The 18,369-nt window shown below is 34.0% G+C and overlaps 3 protein-coding genes across 5 annotated transcripts; all 3 read right to left on the reverse strand.

The window, feature by feature from the left end:
• Nucleotides 1-767: 767 nt before the first annotated feature.
• On the reverse strand, nucleotides 768-6,473 carry LOC144556631 (aspartyl protease family protein 1-like). Of its 2 annotated transcripts, XM_078305018.1 has the most exons (10): nucleotides 6,136-6,473; nucleotides 5,881-6,013; nucleotides 5,143-5,384; nucleotides 4,239-4,460; nucleotides 2,841-2,976; nucleotides 2,678-2,745; nucleotides 2,278-2,377; nucleotides 1,906-1,969; nucleotides 1,632-1,703; nucleotides 768-1,040 (listed from the first exon to the last, which is right to left on the reverse strand). In XM_078305018.1, the coding sequence occupies exons 1-10, from the start codon at nucleotides 6,438-6,440 to the stop codon at nucleotides 883-885; spliced, it is 1,500 nt and encodes a 499-aa protein (XP_078161144.1). In that variant the 5' UTR covers nucleotides 6,441-6,473; the 3' UTR covers nucleotides 768-882. The 2 variants fall into 2 exon arrangements, with proteins under 2 accessions (XP_078161144.1, XP_078161145.1); XM_078305019.1 differs by lacking the exon at nucleotides 6,136-6,473 and having other exon boundaries at nucleotides 5,877-6,000.
• Nucleotides 6,474-7,668: 1,195 nt separating this feature from the next.
• LOC144556632 (aspartyl protease family protein 1-like) lies at nucleotides 7,669-18,185 on the reverse strand. Of its 2 annotated transcripts, none has more exons than XM_078305022.1 (10): nucleotides 17,806-18,185; nucleotides 17,286-17,418; nucleotides 16,834-17,075; nucleotides 16,365-16,586; nucleotides 15,835-15,970; nucleotides 15,665-15,735; nucleotides 8,467-8,566; nucleotides 8,299-8,362; nucleotides 8,153-8,224; nucleotides 7,669-8,035 (listed from the first exon to the last, which is right to left on the reverse strand). In XM_078305022.1, the coding sequence occupies exons 1-10, from the start codon at nucleotides 18,159-18,161 to the stop codon at nucleotides 7,830-7,832; spliced, it is 1,602 nt and encodes a 533-aa protein (XP_078161148.1). In that variant the 5' UTR covers nucleotides 18,162-18,185; the 3' UTR covers nucleotides 7,669-7,829. The 2 variants fall into 2 exon arrangements, with proteins under 2 accessions (XP_078161148.1, XP_078161146.1); XM_078305020.1 differs by lacking the exon at nucleotides 8,467-8,566 and adding an exon at nucleotides 15,471-15,570.
• LOC144556594 (aspartyl protease family protein 1-like) lies at nucleotides 9,303-11,745 on the reverse strand. Its single transcript, XM_078304974.1, has 6 exons — nucleotides 11,359-11,745; nucleotides 10,834-10,966; nucleotides 10,377-10,618; nucleotides 9,893-10,114; nucleotides 9,474-9,609; nucleotides 9,303-9,377 (listed from the first exon to the last, which is right to left on the reverse strand). Exons 1-6 carry the CDS (start codon nucleotides 11,652-11,654, stop codon nucleotides 9,303-9,305), a joined length of 1,104 nt encoding a protein of 367 aa, XP_078161100.1. The 5' UTR covers nucleotides 11,655-11,745.
• Nucleotides 18,186-18,369: the final 184 nt, after the last annotated feature.

An 18,369-nucleotide genomic window follows, 5' to 3' on the forward strand; every position in this document is an offset into this window, starting at 1 on the left:
TATTTTCTTTTTATTTATAAAAAAAATTAATTGTAACCTTATTTAAAAAAAAAATTGAATAATATTGAGAACTAGTCTTTAATATAGTAATCAATATAATGTACTCGGAATAAGAAGTCATATGTTAAAAATTCGGATGAAAGTTTCCTATTAATATAAAAAATTGAGTGACTTAAACTTTTTTTATTTTTTTAAAAAAGGGTCACTTTTAATAATACTATAAAATTTGATATCTTGTATAATACAAACCCTTTCATCATCATAGATATACATTTAATGCGGAATATTTTGTATTATCTTTTAATCAGTAAAATATAAAAAAAATCTTTTTTTTATGAATAAAAAAAGAAGAAGTGCTATAAAACTAAAGTTTAGATTTTGATCATTAGATGTACCACTAAATCTAGATGTGTGTTTAGAATCACTATAATTTTTATCATTAGATGTACCATTAACATTTAGTAATCATTGGGTGTTGATAAGGATAAAAACAAGGTTCTAAATAGCACGCTATAATATTTTCGGACCATAAAAGCTATGGCACTATCAGTCCTATAATGCGTTATTCCGTACTATAGCGGCACTATATGGGCATAACACCGTTTTTTTAGTCATTCCGCTATGACGCGATAAACGCCATTTAAAATTTTGGATAAAATTATAGAAAAGTGAAGCTTCACCGAGATGATTACCATAAAATTTGTACTTCTGAAAGACCAATTGGTGATTACCAACTGATAAATTCATAAATTAAAAAAAAATCAGTATAATTGAATATGAATCTGTAACAGACTTGTATAAAAGATGTTAGTTTCAGAACTATAATGTATGTACACGAACAATATCAAAATAAAATAATGACAATTACAAATTAGGAGCAGATCAATCGAACAAAACAACCGGTAAACTCATCATGAAGAGACATATCAAGATGTTCAATACGTTTGAGGCACTGACATGTGGGGCCCACGAATTCAGGGGTCTTGGTGGTGAGTTTGGGCTTTCTGGTTTTATAGTACCGTTCTTGAAAGAACCATAACCTGTCAAAGTACAAATAATTTGCATTACCAAGATTTGAATCCGAAATGGTACAATTATGTTGACGTTTTGGGCCTAGCAGGCTTGAATCCAGCCCAATTGAGTTCTAGGGTTTGGGATGGCAAAATTTAGCTCTACAAGTTTTCTCTGAGCAAGATTTCCTAAAACCCAACATTTTTTCCATACATTCTCTCTTCAATTGACATCTAAGTGTATTTAGAGTACAGAAAAGTATTTTACAAAATGTTCTAATTTTGTAGGTTTCGTTCGAGTAATGAAATCGGTGGTGTTAATGATAATGATAATGAGTTGACCATATGAATTATTTCACCTACAACTATTTTTTGGCATAGGAAAGCACATTTCGACATTTTTTTTACTCTCCCTAATGTAAATATTGTACGTAAGCTCTTTCGGAAATATCATTTCGCCTTCTGTAATTGTTGAGGTGGTACTCAGTGCCAGTACATTACTACCAAGTGATAAAACAGAATTCACTGCAGTGATCTGACTATGACAACAAAAAAGGTTAATTTGTTATTTAACATGTAGTTGCATTTCTTTGGTTGGATTATGGGAGATGAGATACTTACAATCAGCCTCTTGCCAACCCAAGACTAGCTTCTCTCGGTCATGGACGACGTTTAGGCCCGTCATAGCAATGGCTGCATTTAAATTAAAATTACAAAAAGGTTTACATAACATGATTTAATTTTTTTTTTCCTTAAATGAAGGTCCAAACTCCAAAAAGACTACCAAAATATGAATTAAATTCTAGTTCAAAATTTTGAGAAATTATATACTCTACATTCTCTCCTGATGTGCAAGTCACATCATAGAAAATTTATCGAAATTTAGTCATCTTACCTCCAATTACATTCCCATCAGTGCTCTGAGCCACTGCTAAGCAGTATCCAACTGGATTTGAGTTCTGCAAATAAAGTATGAAATTGACCAAAATTTTAATTTCTTTTGTATACAGCAATTATTGGATACTGCAAGATTAGAAGAATAGATGAATAGTGAATGTAATACTCAATGCATCATTAGATGAATAGTGATGGACAATGAAATGGGGAAATAAATATTTGGTAGTACCAGTCTGTACCAACTCAAGTCATGGCCAGGTTCAGTACCAACTATGATCATGTTAAACTTCCAAATGCATCAATTAGCTCATCAAAACAAGGTAATCCTGATCACACTACTGTTAAAATGTCTTCCTTGTTCTTTATTTACCTCATCAGACAATCCAACTATAGGCACTAGCATAGGAAATTGGCTCCCGCCTTTTGTTGTAAACCTCACAGACGGATGTGCATTATTCTTTTTAGAATTACTGCATAAAGCAAGGAGAGAGAATTATCTGTTCTATCTTGAATGGAAAACATACAATTATCCAACAATATAGAACACTTTCAATAAAATGAGTCAAAATCTCACAAAGGAAAATTCATTTTCTAAATCGCGGAGGACACTAGTTTCGATGAAAAAGTAAATTTGAGGAGGTAGTTGTGCAATATAATTTCAATAATTTTCATGCTTAAATGAAGTAAATCCTTTTGTTATATTTGCTTACAAAACTATATATTAATGCATTTGAATTAATTTGAGCTCAATTAGTTTTGCACAAACTTACCTCTCGTAACAATAATCTAATGGGATATTAGGATCGGTAATCCTTCTGTCCTCAACCTGTGCAGAAAACTACAAAATAATACAAAGGAGAAACTTAGTCTTGTATAAAATATAAATGTGAAACTGTATTTCACATGCAATTGAAGAAGCTTTATGCAACTTACAGCAGCAGTGAATTGAGTGTATAATGGGTCTTCTAGTAATGCGAAATTAGTACCGGAGTCAACTAGTGTAGTGAATTCTGCTTTGATAGTTTTATTTCCCACTACCATTTCTGTTATATTGATGTTGTAGTATGGACTGAAATGAATACAATTAATACCAATTGAGTAAACAAAGTATAATTGTAGTTAAATAAAAAGAAAGCTGCATTCACCACTACAAATAAGAACATTGGTTTTGGATTACTGAAATTTGTCTTTTCCAATCCAGTGTAGAAACTTAAGATTAGATTCAATTGTAAGCACAAGTATAGGCCTAAGAAAAAGAAAAAAAAAAAGCTATTGATCATTTTTACAAAATTGCAGCATTCCATATATTATAGAAATGTAATATTTACCTGAAATTATTGGAACAGTACGAAACTGTCGCTGTTCCTATGATCACTGGTCAATTTATTTTTACATGCAAGATAAAATATATATATAGAGATAGGCTAATGTGCTTCCGGTAGCATATGGGCCGAAATGCTACCGGTCCAAATTTGAAATTTCAAAATCCAAAAAGTCGATCTGAACCGTTCATCTTGTTCTCCATATTAATATGTGCTTGGAGACCAAATTTTACATTTTTCTGAAATTTTTTACTATTTATTAAGCCACTTTGAAAATCGCTGATCCAACGGTTTTACTGTTTTGTTAAGCCACCGTTGGATCAGCGATTTTCAAAGTGGCTTAATAAATAGTAAAAAATTTCAGAAAAATGTAAAATTTGGTCTCCAAGCACATATTAATATGGAGAACAAGATGAACGGTTCAGATCGACTTTTTGGATTTTGAAATTTCAAATTTGGACCGGTAGCACTTCGGCCCATATGCTACCCAAAGCACATTAGCCTATCTTTCTCTCTCTCTCTCTATATATATATATATAGAGAGAGAGATAGGCTAATGTGTTTCCATAAGCACTTGGCCCGAAGTGCTGCCACCCCATTTTCGATTTTTCAAAATTCAAACAGTCGATCCGAACCGTTCATCTTGTTCTCCATATTAATATCTGCTTGGAGACCAAATTTTACATTTTTTGGAATTTTTTTGCTATTTATTAAGCCACTTTGAAAATCGCTGATCCAACGGTGGCTTTCCAAACAGTAAAATCAGGGGTTCACCGTTGGATCAGCGATTTTCAAAGTGGCTTAATAAATAGCAAAAAAATTCCAAAAAATGTAAAATTTGGTCTCCAAGCAGATATTAATATGGAGAACAAGATGAACGGTTCGGATCGACTGTTTGAATTTTGAAAAATCGAAAATGGGGTGGCAGCACTTCGGGCCAAGTGCTTATGGAAGCACATTAGCCTATCTCTCTATATATATATATATATATATTTTCAAGAAGACTTACAGTCCATTCTGGACAACAAGTGGTGTTTCATTTTGGCCGGGGTTGCCTTTGTCCCCAAATTTAAGCCTCCCGTTGCCGTCATCTCCAAAGCACATTGAAAATGAGTCTGAAATTATTCCTTTGTTTGCTAGCATTGTAGGAACTGCGAAACTATCTAACCCGAGACCCATCAGGCCATTGGGTGCGTCACGTAAGAAAGCACCGGTCTGAACCTTACCACAACTGGATAATTTACATAAGAATTAATTAATGCATGATCAAATCTTTCCAACTTTGCCTTTCGAGTATTAAATTACCTCCTATTAGGGGTGTAAACGGTCGGATACGGATCGTATAGTGGTCTTACTGTATCCGTATCCGTTATAATTTTTCAGATACGGATACAGATACAGATCGGATATTAAATGTTACGGATACGGATCGGATATCGGATGGATACAGATATTTTTCATAATTAGCTTGTTAGTTACAAAACGTCTATTATATTATTAAAATATTAGTAACTAATTATGTCATAGTGTTATATTGTTCATCATATATCTATATGCAATTTAATAAATTATTCATACAATATGCAATTTAATAAATCAATTTAAAAACATATATCACATTTGTTGTGGTTTAAAGTATAAACGGTCGGATACGGATAGTAAAATGCCTTACCGTATCCGTATCCGTTATAATTTTTCGGATACGGATACGGATCGGATAATTTAAGTACTTTTCCGGATTCGGATTCAGATTCGGACGAAATCGGATATTATCCGATCCGTTTACACCCCTACCTCCTATTGTTTGAATAGAATCATCATAATTAATTATAAGCAGAGCATTTTTACAAATTAATTTTATCCCCCATTTACAAAATAATTGAAAAGACACTTCTATTAAGATAAAAACTTACCCAAATACAATAGGAAGTTGGATGATATCTTGAGTATTGTGCTCGTTCATGAATGACAAGACATCTTGCATCAAAATGCCTGAAGAGGCAGTATCGGCCATTGCATACTGTGCCAAGTACGTACAGTCACCGGTGCTGTTGAGACACACATTTCTGTAGCGCTTATCGCACTCACTGCTGGAACAAGTGACTGGTTTACTCGTAGAAGATGCATTTGGCATGTAGTTGTTGAACTTATAATTCTGCTTGGATTAGTTCCCGTTAGTCAAATATAAGATTTACCCATGCATAGATATAATTATGTATGAGTTAAGGGTGACAATGGGTTGGATCAGGTAAGTGTCGAGTCAGCCTGTGTTTTTATTAAATATATAGCTTAATAGCAAATTCTATTGATGTTTATGGATAAGCTTAATGAAGTATACAGTCGGATCAGGTCTCGCCTGCTAGTGGCTTAAGAATTGCCATCCCTAAATTGATCATAAAGTTTAGAAAATTATGTACAAAATTTCACAAATATAATTTGAATTTATAAGTTCCAAAATAAGGACTAAAGGAATTATGTAGGTGATAAAAAGTCAAACCTGATCAAAATCCTAAGTGCACATAATTCTACTTAATGTTCATTTTCTCACAGTTGAAACAAACTTACGAAGTAGCTGATATATAAGTACCAAAATCTCGATAAACATTAAAACTTTATATCAGAGTGGTGCATGTGATCAGAAACTAACATACTCCATATGAAGGCGAGGTATTTGGAGCGCATTGGCGACAGTTGCATGGCACCCAAAAGAGATAACTGCCAGTATCCAGCATCACCAAAAATTTCTGACTCGGCGTCCCCAGTGCAACAAAGGCATAGTGCAATCTTCCAAATTATACCAAAGAAAATTCAGAAATAATCATCCAGAAAAGGTCTTCCACTCTTTAAACAAACTCTTGATTGATAGGATGCAACATATATAATAGAACATAAATTATTTCACTTACAAATTGAGGTACTGCATGGTCATGTTGCCTTCATTAGCAAAGGAGTAAAGGTCACCTTGAGCAAGAAAGCGACCACGGTGCCGATGCAGATCATGATTGATAAGAATTTTGTAATATTCAGCAGTTCCACGTGGCACATCCTCCTTGCGCCATGTGGCAGGCAACCCTTGGGACTCTTGCCATTGCCTTACCGTGTCAGAAAAATGGTGGTGGAATTGGAGGCTTAGTTTACTACTAGAAGCTATGGAATGAAAGAATGTTACAAATATGGAGAGGACAAAAAGAGAAAAATGGGAAGTTGCCATAATTGGCTTCTGAGAAGAGAAGGAATGGATGATCATGAGCGGTAGATAACATAGCCATTAACATGAGATGACTTTGAAATGGTCAAGAGAGAGAGAGAGAGATTGAGAGAGAAAGATTAAAAAGATACACGGCGAGTAGGTAGAATGAACAAGGGGTTTTGTCAATCTGTGTAGCGGGTTATTGAACTATGTGTACAATCTGCTACATGTAATATAATACTGTGAGCAATATAAAAAAATTAGGACATAATTATGATTTGGAAAATCCTTGTGGTATTGTAATTAGTTGAGGATGTTAGCTAGTGGATGATTAAGAGGTTACAGTTTTTCAAAGAAGATTACAGTATTTTAATGTTTTTGGATTTATATATTATTTGACCATAGTAAGGGAATAAGAATACCAGCAACTCTAAAATGATTAGATATATAATAAAGAACTTTGACATCTATAGTAGTTGGTACCATACAAGATGAGAATCGATATTAAATATTCATTTGATGCTTAGAATTGAAAACAGAATGCAATTAATTGAATTGCCCAGAAGTAAGGTCATCTTAGGTTTTGAAATAAGGATTAAAATTACTTAACACACTCGGAAAATTATATTAATTATATAATGAAACATAAAATGACCCTAAAATACTACCATTCGGAAAAAAGCCATACTGATTCCAAAATTATTGTTTAACTAGATCCCAAGAACTTGCATGCACCTTACTTTGGTTGGCATAAAATCTTTGCGAGGCTAGAATCAGAATTGACAACATCTATTGTCAGAAACATTCCTTATATTGGAATAAAAAAAAAAAACATTCAATAGAACAATAGACCTAGATATTTGATCGTAGAAACGTATCCAATTACATGATTGTGAAACATTCCTATAACATGTTCCAACGCCTGAATACACATTTGTTTTCCTTTTCTTTCTTTCTTTTTGTTTGGTTCGTTAATTGAAGCTTAATTACTATTTTGATCAATTGCTTTGAAATGGATATCTTAATAGGATGAAAGAATTTGATTATTAGTTTAACCACATAAAAGGCTTAGAAATGAATTTAATGGGTATATTGTTGAAATTATGAAGAATAAAAAATGAATACTAGATATTAAAGGAAGTAAAAATTAGATTAGTTAGTTAAAAAAAAAAAAGCCAGGATCAGATCAATATATATTATCCCAATGTATCTTGCATACAGAACACCAGAAAAGGACATTCAAAATTAATAACTCACAGAAGCAGAATAGTATGCCCCATATTATAGTGCAATCGAAATGTCACCCAAAAAAAAAAAAAAAAAAATCTGATTATCAAGAATACATCACAAGCAGCATGACAACAATAACTTTTCAGCAGCACAAGCAAATCTGATTTACAAAATCATTAATCAATAAAATGGAAGCCACATAAGGGTAATCAAAAGAAAAGATGTTACGACACTTATTACGGTAGAGGGGCCAACAGGATGGGCCCATGATTTACTTGGAACTGATATTGCAGGGGAAGGAGCTAGTGTGCTCGGGACAGGAGGAGGAACAGGTGTGCTCGGAGCAGGAGGAGGAGCAGGTTTATTGGTATTCTTGGAATCAGAGCCTGTCATTTTATATATATTAAAGTAGTTAAGATTTTTGAGTTGTACAAGGCTAAGCTTCAAGTATTTCAAATCACTGTATGCCAAGAAAAAAGCTTTCGCTTCTGTGGGGTACTTACAGTTGTAGGGCTGCCAACCTAAGACCCCTCTCTCTCTATCAAAAACGATCCGGTTGCCAACTAGGAAGTTCTCTGCATTGAAATAAAATAGATAAATATATAACCAAAGCTAATTAGAACAGGATATATTTTTAAAATTTCTTTACCTCCGATTATGTTGAATCGAGAACGAACAATGGCCAAGCAATAAGCAACCGCTCTCTTAGTATTCTGATTTTATTCATGACAGGAGTATCAATCAGTTATATGGTATGGAGAACATGATTGTATATGGTAATGCATGACATATAAAGAATGAATTTCTCTCCCTGTACCTGATCAATAACAATTGCAAGAGGATGAAGTGCTTGAAATATGCTTCCACCTTTGGTCTTGAAGTAAACAGGAGGCAATAGAATTCGAGTTTGATTCGCACTGAAAGATCAGAGGAAAATTGGTTTTAGGAAATCTCATATAGCAGATAAAAGTAGGTCGATTCCTATCCAGAGCATACATAATCAGTTTTTCCTAAATTTTTTTTTTCATGCCTATTGTTTCCTCGCTCTTTCCGTCCATATAAAATATGTTGAATTTTTTTTTTTCAGTTTTTGTACTAAAAAATAAACCTTTTTTTGCATATCCAGGATTATCAAACTAACATCACTATCCCATTTTTGAAATATTTAAGAACTATATGCCTATTTTTTGAATTCCTGCAGCAAGGTGTTCAACTCCATCCAAATATCAAGGAGAAACCCAGTATCACCAGAATTTAAAGTTAAATAACTTTTTTTTGTATTTTCAGAATGAGCAAATGGCTGAATTAGGTACAACCAGTGGTATTACTAAGATGATACCAAAATTACAAAATTGCTCTGTATTTTATAGATCTTTGGTCCTCAGAAGAACACTCATTAATTGATTTCGTTACATAAATACTCTCCCTTTGCAACTGGTATATATCTTTTTATTTTTTTAAAGTAACAAGATGCTACCTGTTTCTTAGTAAAACAACCAGATTACCATGTTCCCGATCACCAACAAAACGCAAAAGAACAACCCCCCCCCCCCCCCCCCCCCCCACCCACCCACAAACAAACCCCAGAAGGTTTATAGGAAATGCCATCGAACTATATTGAACTTGTACTGCTTTTTTTTTTTCTGAGGATAATTACCTTATCTCAAAACAGTACTCAAAAGGAATCCCTTGAACTTGCACCTGCTGTTCTGAAACTAGGGCGGAGAACTAGTAATAAAAAAATTATAAATGTAAGTCAATCTCAAATTCTCAATATTTGGTAAATATGTCACTAATGATGAACTGCAATACTAAAAAAATTACATTGGTGGCAAGCGTCATATAAACATCATCAGTAAATCTTGAGATTGCAGTGCCTGAGTCGACAATAGCAGTGAAAGACAAATTGCTGACTATGCTCCCTACTACAACTCCCGTTAAACTGATGTTGTAGAATGGTCTGGGAAAATAATCCATATGAATATGCTAAAAAGTAAAATTTTCATCTCTTTACAAAACAAAGACTTGTTTCTTTACTAATTAACAAAGCAGAATGAACTTGTCAAGAACCAAAACATCAGGAGTGGTATGTTTCTTTACTAATTAACAGAAGGTTCTTGTTTGTTCAATTACTTGTCAGATGAACAGAAACAATAATATTAAGTCCAAAATGGGTATTTAATCTGTTACTATTAGCATGCTGGGCACACAAAATAGAGAGAAGAGGGGGAAAAGTAACATACATGGTATCAATGTTAAGTTTAGTTTCAAATTGGTCAGCACTGCCTTTGTCACCGAAATTAAGCCGGCCATCACCATCCACCCCAAAGCACATGGAAAAGGAGTCCGAGATTAACCCACTGTTTGCTATCATAGAAGGAACTGATATATTACTAAGTCCTAAACCCATTAGACCGTTTGGTGGCCCACCATTAAGAAGATAGCCCGTTTGAACCTCTCCACAGCTGATAAATTTAAAATTTGATACACTAATTAGTTATTCTAAATAATTGTCAATGACAGCCTATGTCCATCTATTAAGACCTTAGTTACAGCATAGAACAGCACCAAATGCCTAATGTCCTCAAGAAGACTTCAAAAAATCATTTGCAAACAATTTAATTAACAAAGACTTACCCGTGGTGAACTGGTGATCATGAGCCTACAAAAATATACTAATATGAATAGTAGATTCACTGATGCATTATGTTTGGATTTTTTTCTCACCCAAATACAATAGAAAGCTTGACCAATTTTGAAGTTATGTCCTCCTTTATCAAGTAAAGATCATCCTGGATTAGTGTCCCAGAGGAGGAAGTGTTAGCAGCTCCATATGTCATTGTGTAAGTACAATCTGCAGATTGATTGGTGCAATTGAATTTTGAGGTGGAAGAGCATTGGTTGCTACTGCATGATATCTTCTTGCTTGTTGTAGATTTGCTAGGCTCGTAGTTTCTAAAAACAATGTTCTGCGCGAAAGTTTATTAAGAAAATTATTCCACATGCAACATCTTTTTTCCAATGAGAAACCAAATTAGAAGAAACCAAAGTTTGCCATTACTTCATTAGTATATAAAATAAATTGATTAGCATGAAGAAAACATAAGGAGAGTAGAAAAAAAGTACCAAATTGTTAACATTAACTTATTTCAAATTGTAATGCAAAGTCGATAATTAAACATACTCCATATGAGGGGTCAGAATTAGGAGCACATTGTTTGCAGTTGCAAGGCACCCAAAACAAATCACTGCCTGTGTCGAGTGCTACCAAGAAGGTTTGGTTTGGCGTCCCAAGATCCACAAAAGCATACTGCAAGCTTTTATTGTTGCGAAACGGGCATTCAAAAGGAAAAAAAAAAAAAAAATGTTTCATCATTTCAGGTGATGTTAATTTTTTAACTTCCGGAAAGAAAAAAGAAAAAAAAAACAAAGTAAAATTAAACATACACAAGTTACCATTTAAAAATGACAGTTGATTGGTCAATGATGCTCAGAATAAAGAATATGTTCTGCTTACATGTATTTCTCTAGTAAAATAGTACAACTGTTTTACTTTTGTTAATTTGACAAATCAACATATTTTTCATTTTCAAAACTGAACAAGTAATTTCAAGTAGATTAATGATTCTGGTAAGAAGCTACTGATATCTACAACCTGAAATAAATATCTAGAGCAAAGCAACAAAGTCAACAACTTAATTTCACATACTGGCCAATATACTCCAGGGTCTCATTCCCAAATTTGGTGAAAGCGTAGAGGTCACCCTCAGCTAAGGAACGGTCACGGTGTCTGTGGAGGTCATACTTGAGAAGTCTCTGGTAGTACTCTACAGAGCCACGTGGCGCTTCCTCTGGATTCCAAGCTGGTGGCAACCCTCGAGAGTCGGTCCATTCCTGCACCTTGTCAGAGAAGCGATGGTGAAAGTCCAGGCCTAGCTTGTTTCCATAACAAGAGGTGAGAGCCGTTGTTAAAAAGAGGAGGAGAGAAACAGAGGAATAGGCCATGGGGTCCGAAGAAGGAAAGAAGGGATCCGATGTCGAGAAATGCAGAGTGCGCAGAGCACCATTTATTTAAAATTACATGGAACGAGTCAGAGGGAGGGAAAATAAGCTTGTGACGATTGACTGAGAGAGATAGACAGAGAGGAATTCGTTTCCCTGTTTTGGTCCAGGGATCACCCAAAATCTATGTTGCATGGATACGGATACGGGTATCGTATCGGATACGATACGGGTACGGCAATACGGCAATTTTGAAAAATATAAGATACGATACGTGTATTATATATATTATTTTTAATTAATTTATATATTGTATTTAGATAATTATAACTTAAATCAAATTTGTAGAAAAATAAAGACTTCATGAAAGTTTAAGATAAATATTATATTGACTAGATCTTGTCACATGTGATGCTCTAGTGTAGTGGTTAAAGCTTTTGACCCACACTTGGGAGGTCCCAAGTTCGAACCTAGCTTGGAGCGGAAAAAAAAAGAAATTTGCTCCGGTCCACTGGCGCAGTCCACACGCTCGGGCTGGTGTCCATGGGCGCGGTTCACACGGCCGGACTAGTCCACGGGCGCAGCTCACAGGCACGTATCCCGTCCGTATCTCGCCGAAACAGATGTATCGGATACGAGTCAACGCTCAACGCGTATCGTGACCGTATCTAGTAGTTTAGAGATACGCCGCGTATCGGATACGTATCATGGCCGTATCGGACGCGTATCGGTATCCGATACGGGTACGGTGCCTAAGTCAACGTATCCGAGTAACATAGGCCAAAATCAACAGACGATCCAATTCGAAGATGACCTATTCCGAGGAGTATATAATAGTAATGTCAAACATTTTTTTTTTCATTGGTTTTCTAATTATTTATGTTTTATCTGTTAATATATATAGTCATTAGTTATACGCACGTCGTCCATTGTATGAGACTTGGTGATCATTTATTTTTGTTTTGGCCATATGTTGCTCAAATTTTATATCAAAACTAATATTCTTTTAAAGAGATAAGAACAGACTTTATCAAACCAAAAAGGAAAAGAAAAAAAAAACAAGAATTCCTCGTCATAATAAGTGCTTTTTTTGTGTGTGGAGAATGGAAAATGAGATTTATATTTCTAATATACAGTTAAAATTTGAGTAAAACTCGCGTGTGATGCGCTAATCAAGAGGGTTTGGTGGTTTGGTGAGAACAACTTAAACATTATATGGATTGGCTTTAAACGATGAATTCAAACCGTTAAAACTGGTCTACTTCACGAGGGATGCATGTACATGCAAAATATTTGAAACTTTCGAATTCGTTTAGTATAAAATCAAGCGGTAAAAAAAAAATTCATAAGTTATTTTAGTGCATTCATTTTTTATTATTTTTTTAACGATTGACTTTGTACTAAATAAATTTCAAATTTTCAAAAATTTTGCATGTACATGCATCTTTTTTTTTTTTTTTTTTTTTTTGAGAAACTTGACAGTGGTTGTCAAGTGTTACACGTATCATTCGTGAAGTATATCAATTTCAACAATTTAGATTTATTCTTTGAAGTCAATTTAATAATTTTTGAAGTTGTGCTTACTAAAACTTCTCCGTGAGCACATCACATGCTAGCTTAGATCGTTAAAATATATTTGAAACATAATTTTAATGACTTTGGTGTAATATGGACTGAAGAGAGATGCAGAATGCTATCATGTCACAACCGAGTAAATGACTCTGCCGTTTGACTTGGATGGCATTCCTATCTAAAGTATACATCCTCATAGCTTGCCTTATGACTTATGAATTAAGGGAAACTGTGGTACCATTGGTACCGATGCTGATGAGGAAAACGGTTGTGACGGATTTCAAATTTTCAGTTGGCACCTAATTGTTAATTTTCTTTTATTCTGTTGGGTTGTAATAAATTGTCATATTGTTGTTGCTATAATAGTAAACCAAAGTTAATAACACAATTATCTACATACTAGTATCATATCCGTGCATTGTAACAGAAACATATTGTAAAATAAAAAAGATCAAGAGTTTGATTTACAATTTGAATTTCAAACTTTGATGCAAATAAAGATATTTGATAAAAAAAAAAAAAAAAAGACAGATAGCTTGTAGAAATATATACATCCCATAGGAAAAAGTCAAAAAGAACAAAAAATATTTAGTGAAAGTGAACTCATATTAATAAATTAGTTGCTTCATTTTGTGGCACTAATTATAGAAATATTACTAAAATCCCTCCTCAAAATATGTTCTTCATATAATTTAACAACTGAAATTAAGAAGAACGAATTTGAACATACTAATAAAAAAATATTTTATCTTATCAAAATTAAAGAAGTATAATTGTAAAAAGATTGACTATAGCTTAAATTGAGTAATGTATTAAATTTAAAGATATCAAATAATTTGATAAGATATCAAATAATTTGATAAGATATCAAATGCTGATAATATATTTTTAAAAGATGTCAACATTTGATATTCTTAAATAAGAAATTAGAGATAGCTGGAGAGGAGAGATAAGGAAATGAATAAATTGATTTTCTCTCCAATTTTGTTCTCTATTCAATTTTAATTGTAACATATGTGACAGTATGTGTGGCGAGTATGTTTCTAACTAAATTTAGACTTCTGCATTTAATCAAAAGAAGACAAATTATTTGATTAGAGGGCTGATATTAAATTTAAAATTTCATCTTTCAATCATAGTCGTTGACAGATCAGGATATCTATGTGCATAATATAAAAATGGAGATACATATTGCATAACACCAAAAAAAAAAATCCAAACATGCATACTAAAAGATCAAACAAAAATAAAAGGAACACTAGATTTGTTCATGCCTATTGTTTCCTCACTTTTTCCGTCCATGTATATTATCCTATGTTAAAAATCCAGGAAAACTAGATATAAAAGGATCTAAATATTGTGATTAATTAGTTAAAAATCCAGGATCATATCAATATATATTATCCTATGTTTCAGCATACAAATTGCATAACACCGAAAAAGACATTCCAACATACTCAAAGATCAAACAAATAATAACTTGCGACAGGAAATAAATTTTGTAAAAACCAGAATACTATGCTCCATATTATAGCGTGATCAAAATGTCACAAAAAGTTTCTATTATCAAGAACGCATCACAAGCAGCATGACAACAATAACTTATTAATCAATAAAACGGAAGCCACATAAGGGTTATCGAAATAAGATATGTTACAACACTTATTACAGTAGAACAGCCAATAGGATTGGCCCGTGATTTACTTGGAGCTGATATTGTAGGGGAAGGAGCTGGTGTGCTCGGAACAGGAGGTGGAACAGGTGTGCTCGGAGCAGGAGGAGGAGCAGGTTTATTGGTATTCTCGGAATCAGAGCCTGTCATTATTTATATCAAATTAGTTAAGATTTTTGAGTTATACAAAGCTAACCTTGAAGTATTTCAAATTATTGTATGTCAAGAAATTGAAAGGCTTTCACTTCTCTGGGGTACTTACAGTTGTAGGGCTTCCAACCTAAGACCCCTTTCTCTCTATCAAAGACGATCCGTTGGCCAATTAGGAAGTTCTCTGCATTGAAATAAAGGAGATAAATATATGACGAAAGCTAATCAGAACATGATAAATTATGAAAAAAAAAAATTACCTCCGATTATGTTGAATCCATAACGTATGATGGCCAAGCAATAAGCAAACGGTTTCTTACTATTCTGATTTAATTCATGACAGGAGTATAAATCAGTTATATGGTATGACCAACGATTGTATATGATCATGCATGATGTATAAAGAATGAATTCTCTCCATGTACCCGTTCAGAAAGTAAAACAGCAGGATGACGTGCTTGAAATGTGCTTCCACCTTTGGTCGTGAAGTAAACAGGAGGAACTCGAACCTTAGTTTGATTCTCACTGAAAGATCAGAATAGAATTGGTTTAGGAACTGGTTTATAACTCGATCGCACTATGTTAAAATTGTGTACTTTTTTTTTCTGAGGATAATTACCTTATCTCAAAACAGTATTCAAAAGGAATGCCTTTAACTTGTATCTGCTGTTCTGAAACTTGGGCGGAGAACTAGTAATAAAAAAAATTATATTCTAAATAAAGTAAATTTCAAACTTTCAATAGTTGTAAATATGTAACTAATGATGAACTGCAATTGTAAAAAGTTACGCTGGTTCCAAGCTTCGTATGAACATCATTAGTAAATCTTGAGAACGAGGTGCCTGAGTCTACAATAGCAGTGAAAGACAAATTGCTGACTATGCTCCCTACTGCAACTCCCGTTAAACTGATGTTGTAGAATGAACTGGGAAAATAACAAAAGTGCATGTGCATATGTAACAAAGCAGAAAAAAAAAAATTCATCTCTTTACTCCAAACTATTCCAGTGCAAACCCAAATTGGCCGGTACCAAAACATCAAGACCGGTACCATGTAAATATGTAAAAAAGCAGTATTTTCGTCTCTTTACAAAACAAAGACTTGTTTCCTTACTAATTAACAAAGCAGAACGAATTTGGCTAGTACGAAAACATCAACAGTAGTATACTTCTTTACTAACTAAAAGAAGTTTTGTGTTTGTTCAATTACTTGCCAGATGAACAGAAAAATTAATATCAAGTCCAAAAAAGGTATTTAATCTGTTACTATTAGGATGCTAGACACACAAAAATACAGAGAAGAGGAGAAAAGTAACATACTAGGTATTAGTGTTAAGTTTAGTTTCAAATTGGTCATCACTGCCTTTGTCACCGAAATTAAGCTGGCCATCACCATCCACCCCAAAGCACATGGAAAAGGAATCCGAGATTATCCCACTGTTTGCTATCATGGAAGGAACTGATATATTACTAAGTCCTAAACCCATTAGACCGTTTGGTGGCCCACCGTTGATAAGATGGCCTGTCTGAACCTCTCCACAGCTGATAAATTTAAAATTTGATACACTAATTAGTAATTCTCAATGGCAGCCTATCTCCATCTATTAAGGTATTTTACAACATAGAGCAGCACCAAATGCCTAATGTCCTCAAGAAAACTTCAAAAAAATATTTACAATCAATTTAATTAACAAAGACTTCATTGTCTGTGGCGATTAGGAGCCACAAAAGAACATACTAACATGAATAGTAGATTTACTGATGGATTATGTTCGGATTATTTACTCACCCAAATACAATAGGGAGCTTGACCAATTTTGAAGTTATGTCCTGCTTTATCAAGTAAAGATCATCCTGAATTAGTGTTCCAGAGGAGGAAGTGTTAACGGATCCATATTTTATTGTGTATGTACAATCTGCAGATTGATTGGTGCATCGGAATGCGGAGGTGGTGATGCATTGATCACTACTGCATGATATCTTCTTGCTTGTTGTCGATGTGCTAGGCTCATAGTTTCTAAAAACAATGTTCTGTGAAAATTTATTAGGACATAATAAGCCGCATGCAACATCTTTTTCCAATAACAAAGCAAATTAAAAGAAACCAAATTTGGCCATAACTTTATTAGTACAAACTAAATTTGATTAGCATGAAGAAAACATAAGGAGAGTAGAAAACAAGTACCAAATTGTTAACATAAACTTATCAAATTGTAATGCAAAGTTAATAATTAAACATACTCCGTATGAGGGGTCAGAATTAGGAGCGCATTGTTTGCAGTTGCAAGGCACCCAAAATAGACTACTGCCCGTGTCGAGTGCCACCAAGAAGGTTTGGTTTGGCGTCCCAAGATCCACAAAAGCATACTGCAAGCTTTTATTGTTGCGAAACAGGCATTCAAAAGGAAATTTTAAAAAAATGCTTCATCATTTCAGGTCACGTTATTTTTTTTTTACTTCTGGAAAGAAGAAACGAAGTAAAATAAAACAAACACAAATTACCATTTAAAAATGAAAGTTGATTGATCAATGATGATCAGGATCAAGAATATGTTCTGCTTCCAAATAAATAATGGCATTTCTTTAGTAAAATAGTACAACTGTTTTACTTTTGTTAATTTGACAAATCAACATATTTTTCATTTTCAAAACTGAACAAGTAATTTCAAGTAGATTAATGATTCTGGTAAGAAGCGACTGATCTCTACAACTGAAATAAGGATCTAGAGCAAAGCATATAACAGCAAATTAATTCACATACTTGCCAAGATACCCCAGGGTCTCATTTCCTTTGGCGAAAGCGTAGAGGTCACCCTGTGCCAAGGAACGGTCACGGTGTCTGTGGAGGTCATACTTGAGAAGTCTCTGGTAGTACTCTACAGAGCCACGTGGCACTTCCTCTGGATTCCAAGTGGGTGGCAACCCTCGAGAGTCAGTCCATTCCCGTACCTTATCAGAGAAGCGATGGTGAAAGTCCAGGCCTAGCTTGTTTCCATAACAAGAGGTCAAAGCTGTGGTTAACAAGAAGGAGGAGAGAAACAGAGGAATAGGCCATGTGGTCAGAAGAAGGAAAGAAGGGATCCAATGTGGAGAAATGCAGAGAGTGCAGAGCGCCATTTATTTAAGATGAGATGGAACAGGTCAGAGGGAAGAGAAGAGAAACTTGCTAGAGTCGATGATCATCAAGAGAGAGGAATTCGTTTCCCCTTTTTTGATCCAAGATCATAATTATAAAAAATAAATTTTTATTTTTATACAAGTCAACGGACGGTCCGATTCACTTGGATAGTTGGATTAGGACGAACCGTACATGACCGCTTTTAAG

The sequence above is a fragment of the Carex rostrata genome, chromosome 7 (genome assembly GCF_964058835.1).
Source record: "Carex rostrata chromosome 7, lpCarRost1.2, whole genome shotgun sequence".
Classification (NCBI taxonomy): Eukaryota; Viridiplantae; Streptophyta; class Magnoliopsida; order Poales; family Cyperaceae; genus Carex; species Carex rostrata.

Bases quoted from the DNA above. Each gene is read 5' to 3' on its own strand.
- LOC144556631 (XM_078305018.1), bottom strand. From the start codon at position 6,440: ATGGCAACTTCCCATTTTTCTCTTTTTGTCCTCTCCATATTTGTAACA. The intron at 6,014-6,135 runs GTAAGTGAAATA...ATAATTTGGAAG, and splicing joins ACCATGCAGTACCTCAATTT to ATTGCACTATGCCTTTGTTG. The intron at 5,385-5,880 runs GTATGTTAGTTT...TAATCCAAGCAG, and splicing joins ATACCTCGCCTTCATATGGA to AATTATAAGTTCAACAACTA.
- LOC144556594 (XM_078304974.1), bottom strand. From the start codon at position 11,654: ATGGCCTATTCCTCTGTTTCTCTCCTCCTCTTTTTAACAACGGCTCTC. The intron at 10,967-11,358 runs GTATGTGAAATT...CAACAATAAAAG, and splicing joins ACCCTGGAGTATATTGGCCA to CTTGCAGTATGCTTTTGTGG. The intron at 9,378-9,473 runs GTAATTTTTTTA...TTTTATTACTAG, and splicing joins ATATGACGCTTGCCACCAAT to TTCTCCGCCCTAGTTTCAGA.
- LOC144556632 (XM_078305022.1), bottom strand. From the start codon at position 18,161: ATGGCGCTCTGCACTCTCTGCATTTCTCCACATTGGATCCCTTCTTTC. The intron at 15,971-16,364 runs GTATGTTACTTT...TTATTTTCCCAG, and splicing joins AAACTTAACACTAATACCTA to TTCATTCTACAACATCAGTT. The intron at 8,567-15,664 runs GTAATTATCCTC...CTGATCTTTCAG, and splicing joins GAATACTGTTTTGAGATAAG to TGCGAATCAAACTCGAATTC.